This window comes from Crinia signifera, chromosome 2 (assembly GCF_055691185.1).
Source record: "Crinia signifera chromosome 2, ASM5569118v1, whole genome shotgun sequence".
Lineage (NCBI taxonomy): Eukaryota > Metazoa > Chordata > Amphibia > Anura > Myobatrachidae > Crinia > Crinia signifera.
This window is the reverse complement of record NC_139218.1, coordinates 189573146-189587900: the sequence shown is the minus strand read 5'-3', so window position 1 is coordinate 189587900 and position 14755 is coordinate 189573146. Positions and strand designations below refer to the sequence as shown.

The 14755-nt window shown below is 44.0% G+C and overlaps 1 protein-coding gene across 1 annotated transcript in view; it reads left to right on the top strand.

The window, feature by feature from the left end:
- The window catches only part of SMPDL3B (sphingomyelin phosphodiesterase acid like 3B), a 42671-nt gene extending 28213 nt beyond the window's left edge, over positions 1-14458 (top strand). Inside the window, exons 6-8 of the mRNA XM_083173422.1 lie at positions 3320-3500; positions 10692-10825; positions 14074-14458. Coding sequence (XP_083029548.1) covers positions 3320-3500; positions 10692-10825; positions 14074-14436 — 678 coding nt within the window. The 3' untranslated portion in view covers positions 14437-14458. The remainder of the gene's footprint in view (positions 1-3319; positions 3501-10691; positions 10826-14073) is intronic.
- Positions 14459-14755: the final 297 nt, after the last annotated feature.

The window sequence follows — 14755 nt, the reverse complement described above, 5'->3', positions numbered from 1 at the left end:
TTGCACAGACCCTACCAATCTGAAACTTTTGTGATAAGGGTGGGCTATTTGTGAGGGCTGAAGAGATCTGCCGCTAACTCTAGGCTAAGAGGTGATGCGCTGCCAGGGATTCATTCTTGGGACTGTTGTGTTTTATTACAAGCAGGTTGCATGGACGGTCTGTGATAAATGCTCCTGATCCTAGGTGGTAAGATCCCACCCAGATTGCATGGAACATGCGATCCATAGTAGTTTGGCCATAGAATGTTGCAATGTGTTATGTTGGGTAATGTAAAGCATTGTTTTGAAGTGGTGCAGTTCATTTTGATAACTAAATTATGTTGGTTGGGGGAAGTACCTTTAAGGGGTGTGGATCATTAGGGTGACAGTCAATAAGTCGACCACTATGGGTCACCACTCACCAGTCAGAAGGTCAACATATGAAAAAAGCAGGAGGTTGACATTTAAAAGTTTGGTTCTTGTGTAGTTTCACAGCGCCAGCGTTGGCGAGCAAAGCGAGCCCCGCAAGGAGACTCAGACGCACGGCGCCATGCTGGTGCCGTGAAACTACACAAGTACCAAAAGTTTGACATGGGAATAGGTCGACATGAGTTTTAAGTTTTTGGGTCCATGTTGACCTGCTGCACTCACCATGCTTTGAGCATGTAGCCTCGCTGTGCTCAGCACAGTAATCTCCCTCTATGCCCACAGGGATGGTGAAATATGAACAAGTCGGTTTTGTAAATAAAAAATTATGGTGCCTTTTCTCCATGTCGACATTTTTACATGTCGACCTTTTTTCCTGTGTCGACCTTTTGACTGTTGACCTAATGACCACATACCGCTTTGAGACTTGTTTTAGACATAGTTCATTTAATAGACTGTCTGTGAGAACAACAATGTAACTCATCTTGGTTAGGATATTGGTAATATGGTATAAATGAATCAGTATAAACCGCCCATATCTTTCATATTGAATTGGTATTTTCCTTATTTAAGGATATAAATGTAATATTAATCTTATTACAAAAGGAGTGACCGTTCAGTTGGTCCTTTTTGTGACCCTAATCAGTTGATCATACGGGTATGGGTCATAGGGTCGACTACAGCAAGGTCAACATGCATTTGGACGATCACTAAAGGTCGACTTGGGCTTTGGTTGACACCTGAAAAGGTCAACATGCGGAAGGTCAACAGTCAAAAGGTCGACATGAGTTTTTCAAATTTATGGTCTAAAATGTCGATATAGTCGATATGGACCCTGTATCGGTGCACTGCGTCCCCTCGCATGGCTCACTGTACTCCCCATTCTTCGGGCTCGGTGCCTTGATACACTTGGCACACAATTCTATTCTCACTCCATGCCCTAGTAAATGGTAGGGCATGAAATACCGCCTGTCGGCTCAAAAAAATGTGAAAAACCCATGTCGACCTTTTGACTGTCGACCTAATGTTTGTGTCGACAAAATGATCCTGTCGACCTAAGCCCATGTCAACCTTTTTTCAGGTTTTGACCTAAGGCCATGACGACCAAATGCATGTCGACTTTACGTGGGCCAACCTAACGAGCGTATACCGAGCTTATATTTTAACAAGATGACTGTTATTTTCACATTCATAAGACTTTTATTTAGCAACCTGGCTGAATTGGATTTGGCTTCTTAGCTAAATGTATTTCATTCCAAACAGTAGAATAATATAGTAATAAAAAGGTTAGCATAAAGAGGTATGTTATTTCATTATAATTTGGGTACTTGTGTATTATCACGGCGCCTACGATATTAAGTCGTACGACATATCATCGCATCGCATGCAATCGCATGCCATACACCTGATGCGATGCGATTTTACATTGTATAAGCCCCCTATAAGATTTTTAATTGTATAAGCACCCTAATGGGGGCTTACAATGTTAAATGCACCCCCACGCCACCCCCACTATGAACGCCAACCCGAAGCTTGGCGAGCCCGCGAGGGGCGGCGGTACGCGTCCTCCGACCTTTTCATTCCCCCACTATCCACGTCGGCGTGGAGTTGATTTTATATAGTGTGGCGAGCCCCGCGAGAGGAAGCGCAATAGATGTAAAGTTATACGCGTCCTCTCGCTTCGCTCGCCACACTTTGGGCTCGGTGGCTCGCTGCGCTCGCCACACTATATAAAATCAACTCCACGCCGCCATGGATAGTGGGGGTATGAAAAGGTCGGAGGACGCGTACCGCTACCCCTCGCGGGCTCACTGCGCTCATCACGCTTCGGGTTGGCGTTGATAGTGGGGGTGCCGTTGTGGGTACTTTTAACATACTAAGCACCCATCACGGTGCAAAGACTAAATACAGTACAGTATAAATGGCACTATAATGGAAACTACTGAGGAAGAGAGGGATCTAGGGGTCACTATTTCAGGGGACTTAAAAGCAGGTAGGCAATGTAACAAAACAATGAAGAAGGCAAGTCAGATGCTTGGTTGCATAGGGAGAGGTATCAGCAGTAGAAAGAAAGAAGTCATAATGGCACTGTATAGGTCATTGGAACGACCTCACCTAGAGTATTGTGTTCAGTTCTGGAGGCCATATCTCAGAGGTGGTAGACGCAAATACAGTAGTACAGTTTAAACATGCTTGGAATAAGCATATTGATATCCTTACAAAAAAATAAGGATCAAATATGGTTTGAGGTAACATGTTTAAAAAAGGGGCAGACTAGATGGGCCAAGTGGTTCTTAACTGCCGTCAAATTCTATGTTTCTATGTTAATTATCTTATAGGGGGCACTTTAAACATTGAAAAACCCATTAGGGTGCTTAAACAATTTTAAATCACATACCATTGTATATTTATTTATTTATTTATTTACAGTTTCTTATATAGCGCAGCAGATTCTGTTGCGCTTTACAATAGTAGACAGTGATAAGACAAACTGGGTAACAACAGACAGACTTGGAGGTAGGAGGGCCCTGCTGCAAGCTTACAATCTATAGTATATGCGATACAATGGCATACAATGCCATACAATGCGATGGTATACAATTTAAAATTGTATAATATTGCATGCCATCGCGTAACATCGCATCGCACACCATCGTATGCCTTATGGTCTGCGATGCGATGGGCGCCGTGCTAGTACACAAGTACCATAATTTGTTATACTTTGGTGGGGATTATCTATTTTATGATTCTATAGAAATTCCATTGGTTTCTTTTTATTTAAACTTTTGTTTTCTTTGTTAGTTCACGATATACATTATGCAGCACATAGCAATGTGCAGCAGATTTCCATAGGTGTTTACCTCAGGATTCATGCACGTAAAACCCAAAACATAACACAATAAACTTTCTGCAGGTGTATATTGTGGGACATGTTCCCCCAGGATACTTTGAAAAGAAACGTGAGAAGCCCTGGTTCAGAGAGAACTTCAACAAGCGTTATGTGGAGGTCATCCAGAAACACCATGCAGTCATACAGGGACAATTTTTTGGACATCATCACACAGACTCCTTCAGAATGTTTTACAGCAATGCTGGTAACTATTACAGCTCTGGTTTAGAATTGCTAATTTCAGTGACATAGAGTAAATAAGACATACCATAGCTACAGTATAAGAGACTTGTCTTAAGTGTAATTCTCACTGTAAAGTGAAAATGTTTTTCATTTAATGGACCCTTATAGGCCTGTAATCTCTTTGGTGGTATGCCTGGAAATTTCTCTGGATGAGGTGTGCTGCAGGAGCGGGCTCTCCCAAGAAATTTAAAGGCATGACACTGTAACCACTGGGGTACCACCGTCATCCCTGTCACTGATCCCCCATTGCCGATCCTCCCCGTTGCCAATCCTCCCTGCCGCCGCTCAGGGAGGATCAGGGCCACTTGGAGAGGAACAGAGCCACTCTGGAAGGTACAGCCACACTTTTCCGTTTATGTGTTTGAGCGTCCAAACACAGGAATGGCCCAACAGATGACTGGCTGAGTGCTGAACACCCGAGTGCTTCCCAGCACCCTCAAGCAGCTGAAAACAGCTGCTAGCAGCAGCCCCAGGGGTGCAGGGGCAGCTAGAAAAGGCAGCGGCTGCCCCTTCTGTGGTGAGTATTTCTGGGGCAGGACAAACCTGCCCTGGTAGGTTTCTCCTACACCAGGAAAATCCACCCCTCAAGGGGTTAAGAGTCCACTTAAGGGAGTCTGTTTATTGTGTTGTATTCAGTGTCCCCGAGAAGGGGGAGCAGGTACTTTTTACAAGGGACTGGGTCCCACACCCCCTCCCCCGCTACAGAGACCGGGCAGTGGGAGTAGACCACCGCCTTTCCCTCGCTCAGCACACGCTGCTCAGTACCATGTGCTGATTGGGGGAGAGAGGCAGCTGCACCCAGGGGTGGTTTCCGAGTACCCAGAAACAAATAAAAAATGTTTGCTGCTTGAGCATTGCGGCCATAGCTCCACCCACTTTTGGATTAGGCTCCGCCCACTCGTGACATTTATATATATATATATATCGTGCCTGGCACTCTGCTGTCGACAATGGTATACCACCTGGTGCCTTCCTCACTGGACTGCAACGTCCCTGTACAGCATAGATTGATCAGGCGGCACTCAAGGATTTCCTATTCTGAATGCAGAGCGAGGAGGTCTTTACAGAAAAACGTCCTGTACAGATACTCTTCCTAGCAAGGATCCTTTCAAATAATTACAGAAGCCCATCTTTCAAATAAATCCAGAATTTTCCTTATAACTGGACCATATCATAAATCACTTTGTGATGTTTTTTTATAGCTCTCGAAGGCTAGGGTTGGCTACCACTGGGCTATGTGATGTATTGTTTATATATATGTTTTTGTGTGTAAATGCCAATATGAGTACCCGGGTTGGCTTATATACCTTTCCCACGTTGTCTAACTCGTTGTATTATGGTCTATGTACTTCCTGAATGGTGGAACGCATGTAAGATGGCCGCCATTAGTGCTTGAAAGCATACTTAGTTGGGATAACTTATTAAAATCTAGATGTTCTCAGTGTATTGAATTAACTTTTAGTGCCCTTCTTTTAGGTCATTTCTTATGCTCTATGAGCTATTCATGTTTACTCCTAAGCACCCACTGATAGCTCTGCGTCCGCTAGTCGGCACGTGGAATGCGAGAGGCACTTCCGCATAGCCCTGTGGAACGCATGACTCGTTTCCAGTCCGGTGATTAATTCTGATAGCAGCTTATGTGAACTATAAAGGAATTAACTATTAGTGCCCTTCGTATAAGACACTTCTTAAATTTTAGGAGTTATTCATTGTTGCTCCTAAGCACCTACTGGCTGCTCCACGGCCGCAAGAGGCACTTCTGCCTAATCCGGTGGAACGCATGACGTGTTTCCGGTCCGGTGTTTAGCACGGGTAGCAGCTTTCTGTGAATTAGAAAGGTAGCTTTATTCATTAGAGTCTGTTTTTTTATTGGCCATGTATTTCTGGACATAAGTTGTTTTTTAACGTGATCCTATTAGTGGAAGACACTATTTGGAGTTAATGTGGGTTACAAGGAGGTAATAACATCACTTCCTGTGTATGGGTATTTAAGCTGACCCGGTGAGGCAATACAGATGTATCCTCTCTGGAGGATGGATGCCAGATTGCTTATGGTTGTACAATTCCTGATGAAGGTCTGGTTCAGACCGAAAGTCACATTACGTCGGATGATGGTATGTCCACTGTGATATAAATAAATTATCTTGAAATCTTGACCTAGGTGAGTGCCCATTTTACGCAATATATATATATATATATATATATATATATATATATATTTTTATTATTATTTATTCCATCTGGAAACCCCCCTTTACAAGTCCTGCGTTTGCCCCTGGCACCCCCTGCAATTTTTTCTTATACAGGGACGTGACCACGCCCCTCCGTTGAACATGCTCAGTGCTCCATGGTTGTATTCAGAAAGTCATAAGCTTTTCTATCAATAATTGTTATTCAAATTTTTGTTCCGTTTCCACGGAAAGGGAAGAGGGTACAGAAAAAAGAGAAGGGGAAGTGGGAGGGGGAAACAAGGAGTCATCTGATAGCTTTTCAACGACATATCACAATGCATGAAAACAACAGAAATAGCATGGACCCTTATAACAGCACCCTTAATGGCTCGTCCAAATAAACCAATGTTCGAACTTAGATCGCCCCTTAAGATGAAAAGGTAGTGTGCAAAGTTTGAATGTGATTAGTTAGTGTTTGAGAGTTATTGTGGAACATCCATACATACACACACAAACATCGTTCAATTATACTGTCCAGGGATGCAGAACCAATTCCAAATTAACCTATAGGTACACTGGGCAGCTGTCCAGGGCCTTAAGAATGTTGTCTGACCACTCTGACTGTGAATTACTCCCAATCCAAGCAGTCATTCCTGATGGATGGTTGACGCTATCCAGCAATCATGGTGCTGACAGCCAGTCTCTGGAGGTTATTCTGATCGGAGCGGCCAAACGTGCGTACGTTCACTATTAACGTACGCTAGCCGTACGCGGCCGTTAGGGTTAGGTCCACCCACAAATCAGCCGCTTACGTACGGGCAGAAATACCGTAGAAGGGGAGTGGCGTACAAATGAGCGTACGGCACCGTACGCGGACGGGCCAGCCCTTGCACTCCGACAACAGGCGTACAACTGAGCGTACGCCGCCGTTTACGGACGTCTTTCGTCCGTCTTCCCACCGACTTCTTGCGGAGATCTGAGCGTACGCCAGCTTGCACGGACGGGTCCCTATTGTTTTCAATGGAAAACACAGGTTATGTCACCGCTCGTGAGAGTGAGCGTACGTCCGTGTACGCTGGCATACCCTTCACATGTATGGACCTGCAAATCTTGCCTTTCAACTATAATTATGAAAATTAATTAATTGATTGAATTAATTAATGTGCAAAATAGTGGGCATGGGCTTAAAACATTGCTGAAACATCCTTTGTAGGTGTAAGATGTGGTTTATGTTATTGTATCATAAATACAAAACCTATGTTTGTATTAGAGTGAACACGTTGACACATGTCGACTTGTGTAGATTGAGTGTGCTACTGCGTAAAGTCTATGAAAGCACGTAGTGAATGTGTCTAACTGTTTAGCAAATACCTACCTTAGCGTATAAAAAGATTCTTACCTTAAATTAAACAAACCTTTAAATGTGGAGAAGTATAGAAAGAGAAGCTTCCAATGTGTTTGCGTGCTGTGTGTGTGGCTTGCAGGTAGTGAAATCATGCTTTGGACTTAATAGACTGCAGCATTGCTTATTACATTCAGGTGTATGTGTTTGAGTAGTAATCAGCGTTAATTAGCAAACTCAGGCGCACGCTGGCATGCGGTATCTGTAGGGGTGGTTTGAGATGGCGGCTGGCAGCCGCCTGTTTTGTGTCCGAAATGAACGGTGCCTTAGTCGATCGTGCGGTAGTAGCACCGCTCATTTTTGGTGCACACCCCCGTGTACGCCCATATTTACGCCCATTTTCCCTCATTATTTCGGCCGCTCCCATCAACACGCCCCTATGCCGCCCCATTACCCGTACACTCGCGTACAGGTTTTTTCGCACGTTGAGACCCCGGCCGTAAGCGTTGTGGAGTGTTCGCGCCGGCGCATTAGCGTATCTGCACATGCGCAGATCATGAAAAACACCGGGACGTACCTCTGTGCCCTCTGTGTAGCTGCAGCATGTGGATAGACGGTGACGGACCGTAAGAGGGGTAAGTTCAATGCCGTTGAGATGTTCCTGTGCAGAACTGGACTAGCTCTCCCATCACCACCCAGCAGACACACCAACCCCACCATAAACCAGCAAATGATCCTAACCCACATTTTCAAGCAAAGCAGAAAAGCAAACATCTGGGTAAAGCCATACTGCTCTGGCGGAGGGGCAGGTGTTTTCATGGGTATGCAGTCGCAGTCGCAGTCGCAGTGTCAACAGTGAGTCAACAGTGTCTAGGTCAACTGTCATTAGGCCGATCACATTTGGTCCACAGTAATTTGGTCGACATGGTCAGAAGGTCGACAAATGCAAATTGTCGACATGAAAACGGTCACCATGTCGTCAAAGGTCTACATGAGTTTTCCTGATTTTTTTTTTAAACCGACTTGTTCATACTTTACCATACCAGTGGGCATAGAGGGAGAATAAAATAGTGTGCCGAATGCACAAGGCACTGTGCCCGTAGCATGGTGAGTGCAGCGAGAAGATGCGGTACACTTATACGGTGTCCATGTCAACCTATGTCGACATAGACACCAGAAAATGGAGGAAAATAAATCATGTTAACCTTTTACCTTGTCGACATTTCGCTTGTCTACTTTTTTGATCCTGTTGACCTAATGCATGTTGACCATTTTTCATGTGTCGACCTACTGACTATCAATTGTGGTCGACTTAATGACTGTGCCAACCTAATGACCCATACCCGTTTCATGTGCAGAGAGATTAGATGTCTGGGCACTGCGCAGAAACAATATAAATGCATATGCTCCCCTTGTGTTACAACACGGAGTGTTCCAGGCACACAGCTACTTGCTTTTTTGCTTTTACATCTGGAACATCATTAAGTGTATGAACAAATTTATAGTATTATTCTTTTGATAAATCTGTATTCAGACAAAACAATGTAAGAACTGACTGATCGCCTACTTATGATTTAAGCTAACTGCCGCTCGCTCCCGCAAATGGGGTGTGGCTTTGTTGCAATGCCATGGCCGTAAGGCCCCGTTTTCGTCACTGTTGGGGGCATGGCCATTGCTCTAAAACTAGTGCCTAACCCTCCAATAGCCTAACCCTACAGTGCCATAGCCTAAACTTGCCGTCCGCGCACACTGTCAATTAATCAGTGTCGACATAAACATTATGATTGTCAGCATTGTAATTGACAATATAACTGCAACATACTGGACAGACACATTTTAAAATGGCACTCAGATAACATGATTACATTTAAATGTGTTTTATTAATTCTTATCCCCAATAAGATGACCAGAAAAAGATTATTGATGTTGGTACCAATCATTCTTAATGATGCGATCAGATTGTACCATAGGTCAAAAGTATGACATAGCAAGAGCTTACGTAATACCACCTTCCCACACATCTTGTTGCAATTTCCCATTTCATAATGAAAGTATTTGTTCTTCGTCATCAGGTTTTCTTCAGTCAATCAGCTTGTACATCTATGCATTACTACTAATACATAACAGAGATTCTTGGTTCCCCATCATAGAATCACTATCACAAATGATCCTATACATGTTGGTCTTATATGTCTCACAAACAATACAGTATAGATACAGATAGATAGATATTTTTTTTTAAAAGGGGCAGTCATTAACAAGGCAAAACCATGCCTTGTAAATGACTGTTCCTTTTAAAAGTCCTCTGAGTTCCGCCTTGCGGGACTCGTACTGCAATACATCTGGCCCAGTGAAGTACTTTACCCATTCTCCATGACACAGATACAGGTTCTGTGGCTAGCAGAATTCAAGCCTGCATTTCACATGGTCTCAATAAGCCACAGAACCTGTGTAATTCATAGGTGTTCCAGATAAACAGTGCCTGATTTAAGCAATAGGCTGATTAGGGGTGCCAGGACGAGGGGGCGCTGCGCCTTGCAGGTGACAAATGAGGAATAAAATGAAGTGCTGATTTATTCCATGCTTGTTAGCTATCACCTGTCCCGATGTACTGTGGGAGGTTCTTGACCCTTTGAGTGCCAACGTTTCTGTGAGAGATATTCAAAATGTCTGTTAAAAATGCCAGGGAGGAAGTCAAGGAATATGAATCACTTTAGTTATTGCCGGCAAATGATCTGAAGTCAGTAGACGGTTTGTTAAACATTGTGCCAAACAAGAACAGTTGCTGTGAGCTACGTTGGCCCATTTGTACATCTCTCACAGCAACATTGGCACTCAAAGTACATTGTGCTACAGTGCAGGCTGGGCAACGTAAGTATCCTTCACTCACCACAAGCTTTAGATCCTACATGCCAGTTGTATAATCTTCATTACATGCGCATGGGTTGTATGAATGTAGAGTCCCTGAATGCTCATACACGTGTGTTTAGCAGCATTATAAGGGGAGCTACATTAGCCTAGGGCACCTGGAACCTTTAATCAGGCCCTGCAGATGAAAGTGATATTATGGAAAGCCTATGTGTAATGTCACAAAGAATGCCAGCAGCCTGAACCTACAGATGTGTCCTCTTGTGTTGTTTCTGTGGCACGCTGCCTACATATCGTGGAATGCCGTGCTACTGCGCACTCACTAGAATACTCAAAGTAAGCGTATAGTGCCTTCATGTGTACATCTGCTCCTGCTGTAATGCGACATGCCGGACACTGAACAGGTGGTGGACATGTGTACGAACAAGGCTCATTCCCACACTCCCAGCCATATACATGGATACCTTTGTTTCTGTCCCTTATATCTCTAAATGATTTATACTTCTATACAAAGATGACTGCGCACATTTTGGCTAAAAATAGGTTTGCAAAAAGATCCTTTTTTATTATTTTATTGATTGTTTTGTTATATAAAACCTATAAAATAATAAATATAGAGTTATTCCAATGTGCTACCAACTGTCCCAGAAAAAGAAAAATAAACAAAAAATGTATGTATTTTTTTTTTGAACAGATATAATTTTTGGTCTTATCATGAAAGGGCCAAAACCCAGTGAATAATTTTTCCATATGCACATTGTCCTTATCCCAGGTGACCCTGTCGGCAGCATGTTTATTGCACCAGGAATAACTCCTTGGAAGACCACTTTACCAGGTGTTGACAATGGAGCCAACAACCCAGGAATAAGAGTGTTTGAGTATGACAGGAAAAGCCTACAAGTATTGGTAAGTCCTCCAGCATCAGTATCATCTCTGAATCCACAGAAGCGCAGGGCATCATACACTGACACGTGTTCCCTGTAAGGACTGAGTTTAACAGTTTGTTAGACAGCCGCATTGTATGGTTGTATGAATGATATGAAACTGCAACATATATTTTCAACAACAGAAGCAATGGCGCATCTTATACCCAGCAGAGATAAACCTATTTAATCATTTATTGAGTTGTTCTGAATTGACTAGCATACTGATTTGTTTTAGCTTTACATTGAAAAAAGGAGAGTAGTGTCTGTAAAAGAACATCCAATATGGCAACCACCATCTCTCTTTTCTTCTTACTTCATGTATCTTGTGTTAGCCCCCTAACCTTCCATTGATGTAATAGAGTCAGTGTGAGGGGCAGACCTAGGTCATTGATGCCCATTGGCTGGATTAGGAGTGCTTGGAGATTATGTCATCTACAAGTGTCCTGTGTAAGCGGCTTCGACCTGGGAAATGAGGGTGGTGGGAAAGGGGTAAGTATACCGTAGCTTAAACCCTTGCTCTGACCCATGGTCATTATCCTGGGTCACTGGTCAGACACGGGTCAGAGCTGGGGCTCCAGTGATAAAGGGGCATAAATATTGTTTATTTTAATATCTAAAATGTTACAGTCTGATCATTGGAAAATACATGACAGAATATCTTCTAATGATCAATGATAAGAATACATGTTGATTCCATGATATAAGAATATAAAATGTAAACAATTCTGAATAGTTTTTTAGCACCAGTATAGGCCTGATGTAGAGTTGGGATGCGTTTGCGCCCTAAATGTTAACAAGAAAAAGATGTACTCCAGAAAATGTACATTTATTTGCGTACACTCAGTCAGGTGGGGGTGCCATCGTATGGTCCACAGTGAAAATGTAGCCACTCATTAGATCTACCACTAAGGGCTGTTTCACACAGTACGGTTCCTGCCGCACGGTGAAATCCCGTACGGTCAGGGAGCCGCGCCGCACTCAGAATTTTATAATGGCAGGGATGGCCACAGCCCGGCAGCCGTCCCTTCCAGTGGGGGGATCCGGCTGCAGCCGTGCGGCCGGGCCGTGGCCGTCCCGTGTGAATGGACACAATAGTGTCCATTCACAACTGCTGAGTGCGGCACGGCTCCCTGGCCGTACGGGATTTCACCGTGCGGCAGGAACCGTACTGTGTGAAACAGCCCTAATGGTTGACAGGCCAAGGGTCTACACAAGCAAGAGGTCAACACAAGCAAAATATCGACATAAAAAATGTCAGCATGTGTTTTTCACAAAAATATTTGATCATACTTTACCATCCCAGTGCACATGGAGTGGGAACGATGGAGTGACGATTAAACAACTCCTGTCAACCCTTTTCATGTTGATCTTTTCCTTATCGACCTTTTGCTTGTGTTGACCTTTTGTCTTTGTCAACCCAATGTATGTCGACCCTTTTGATGTGTCAGTCTTTGGCCTGTCGACCAGTCGTGGTTGACCAAATGAGTGTCGGCCTTTTCACTGTCAACCCATACCCGTCAGATGAATTAAAGTCCGGCTAGACAACAATAGCAAATATGCCTATTTGACATGTGGAACAACATTTGCAGACTGTGCACAGATGATACTTTCCTGTTTAAGTACATTAAACGCATATTGCATTACCCTATTTTACACAACATGAATGGAAATATCAGTAAAGTCATCCAAATAGTTTACTACGAATAATGTAAAACTGTAATAAAAGCGCTATTGTTGGTGGACGGATAACTGGGATAAGGAGAGTTAAGTTTGCTGGATTTTCTCCTGTGTGCACGGCTGCAAATGCATTTACAGCCGTGCACATGGGCGAGATTTCACTCATGTGGGGCAGCATGGGGCAGCCTTTACTTGCTCGTTGGGCTCCTAACACTTGCAGCCTAGTGAGCAGTTCTGAATCGGGCCCAATGTGTGTATCCAGCGATAACTAGTGTGATAGGACACAGCATACACAGTTGCCAATGTCAGCTGCATCATGTGACTAGTGATATTTACCATCGACCTGCATAATGCTACAGCAGGGAGACATGAAATGTAGGGTACCACTGCCATAACATTTAAAACATAACTCGTAAGCTATACTGGAGCAGGTGATTGGGCAACAAATTCAGCATATTCTTGCCCAATATGTCTGGATTATATAAATAACTGGTAGTAACCAGCAGATGACTTCTTCACTGCATCCAATGTAGTTCCTGATGGTAATAATAACAACTTTGTTTAGTCCACTTGGTGTTAATATCCCCACTATCCACGTCATACCCCCAGTATCCACGTCGGCGTGGTGTTGATTTCACAAAGTGTGGCGAGCCTGAAGCGTGGCGAGCGCAGCGGATACACGTCCCCTCGCGGGGCTTGCAGCACTCGCCGCGCTTCGGGCTCGCTACACTTTGTGAAATCAACTCCACGCCGACGTGGACACTGGAGGTATGACGTGGATAGTGGGTGAAATGTGTGTGTGTTGTGCTTTATACTTACCCTTCTCCGGCCCGGCCACCGTGTCCATCAAGTCCACAGATGGGCAGCATTCAGTCCCCGTCCTCCGGCAGTCACTCCCCGGCGCCAGCGTTCAGTCCCCCTCCTCCGGTACTGGCAGAGGACAATGTACGCAATTAGGGTAGTTCCGCTGGGGGAGCAGGGAAACCATGTGATGCTTCCCCAGCGGCAATATGCTGAATTGCGCACATTGCTGGTGACTGGCGGAGGAGGGGGACTGAAGGCTGCCGCCGGGGAGTGACCATCGCCCGCTGGGGATCACCGACCGGAGGACGGTAAGTATAAAACAAAGCACCCATCACCCTGCTCCCTCTGCCATCCACCACCCTGCTCCCAGTGTAAACAAGTACCCTTTGTTTTAATATTTAATAAATATATATATATATAAATATAATATAATCTAGTCTATTGTCTGTGTTTCTCTAAAACACTGCCATCTATTGGCAATCACTTTCGAAGCATTTGCTTCGAGCGGGCTTACTAGTATCTCTCTCTCTATATATATATATACTGTATATGATCTTTATTCAAAACTAAAAACCATACATTCCAGAATTCTTACCACTCCATTTCAAAATTGTGGTTTAAGAATATAGTCCTCTTTTGCAAACAAATCTCCCATTCTCCTTATCGATGAAGTTTATTTTTAGATATAATTTCAGTCTGCTTGATCTAAGAACAAAATGTTTATTCCCCCCTCCATTATGTTTACAGGATATGGTCACTTACTATATGAACCTCACTTATGCTAATACTGAATCCCCCAGATGGGAGAAGGAGTATCGCCTAACAGAAGCATTCCAAGTGCCGGATGGGTCTCCCCAATCTATGCACAAAGTATTGGAGAAAATAACCACCGACCAGTGCTATCTACAGAAGTACTATGAGTATAACTCTGTCAGCTATGACCTAGAGAGCTGTGGAGAGGCCTGTAAAATTGATCATGTATGTGCTATTCGTGAGGTGGACTTTACCAAGTATGCTACATGTATACAGAATGAAAGCTCAGCTTTAAAGCCGGTCTATCATATAACTATTATGATGTGTGCATTGCTTTTTTATTTGATTCTGAATTAAAAAGAAACTGCTTCCCTGATGACATTGCTGAATCCATGTTGTTTATTATTATGAAGACATACATCCTCACTTTGGCTGCTTCCATGCTTGTCATTCCCCCCCCCCCCCCCCCCTACACTGACATGCTCTCTCATCCTGCAGCCTAACCCTACCTGCTTGTAGTGCCTAACCCAAACCCTTGTACCCTAAACCTAACCCGTGCCCTGCAGCCTAACCCTAACCATCCTTGCCAATGCCTAACCTCCGTACCCTGCTGCCTAACTCTAACCTCCCCGTATCCATCAGCCTAACGCTATCCACAACAAAATTCTAGCATCCC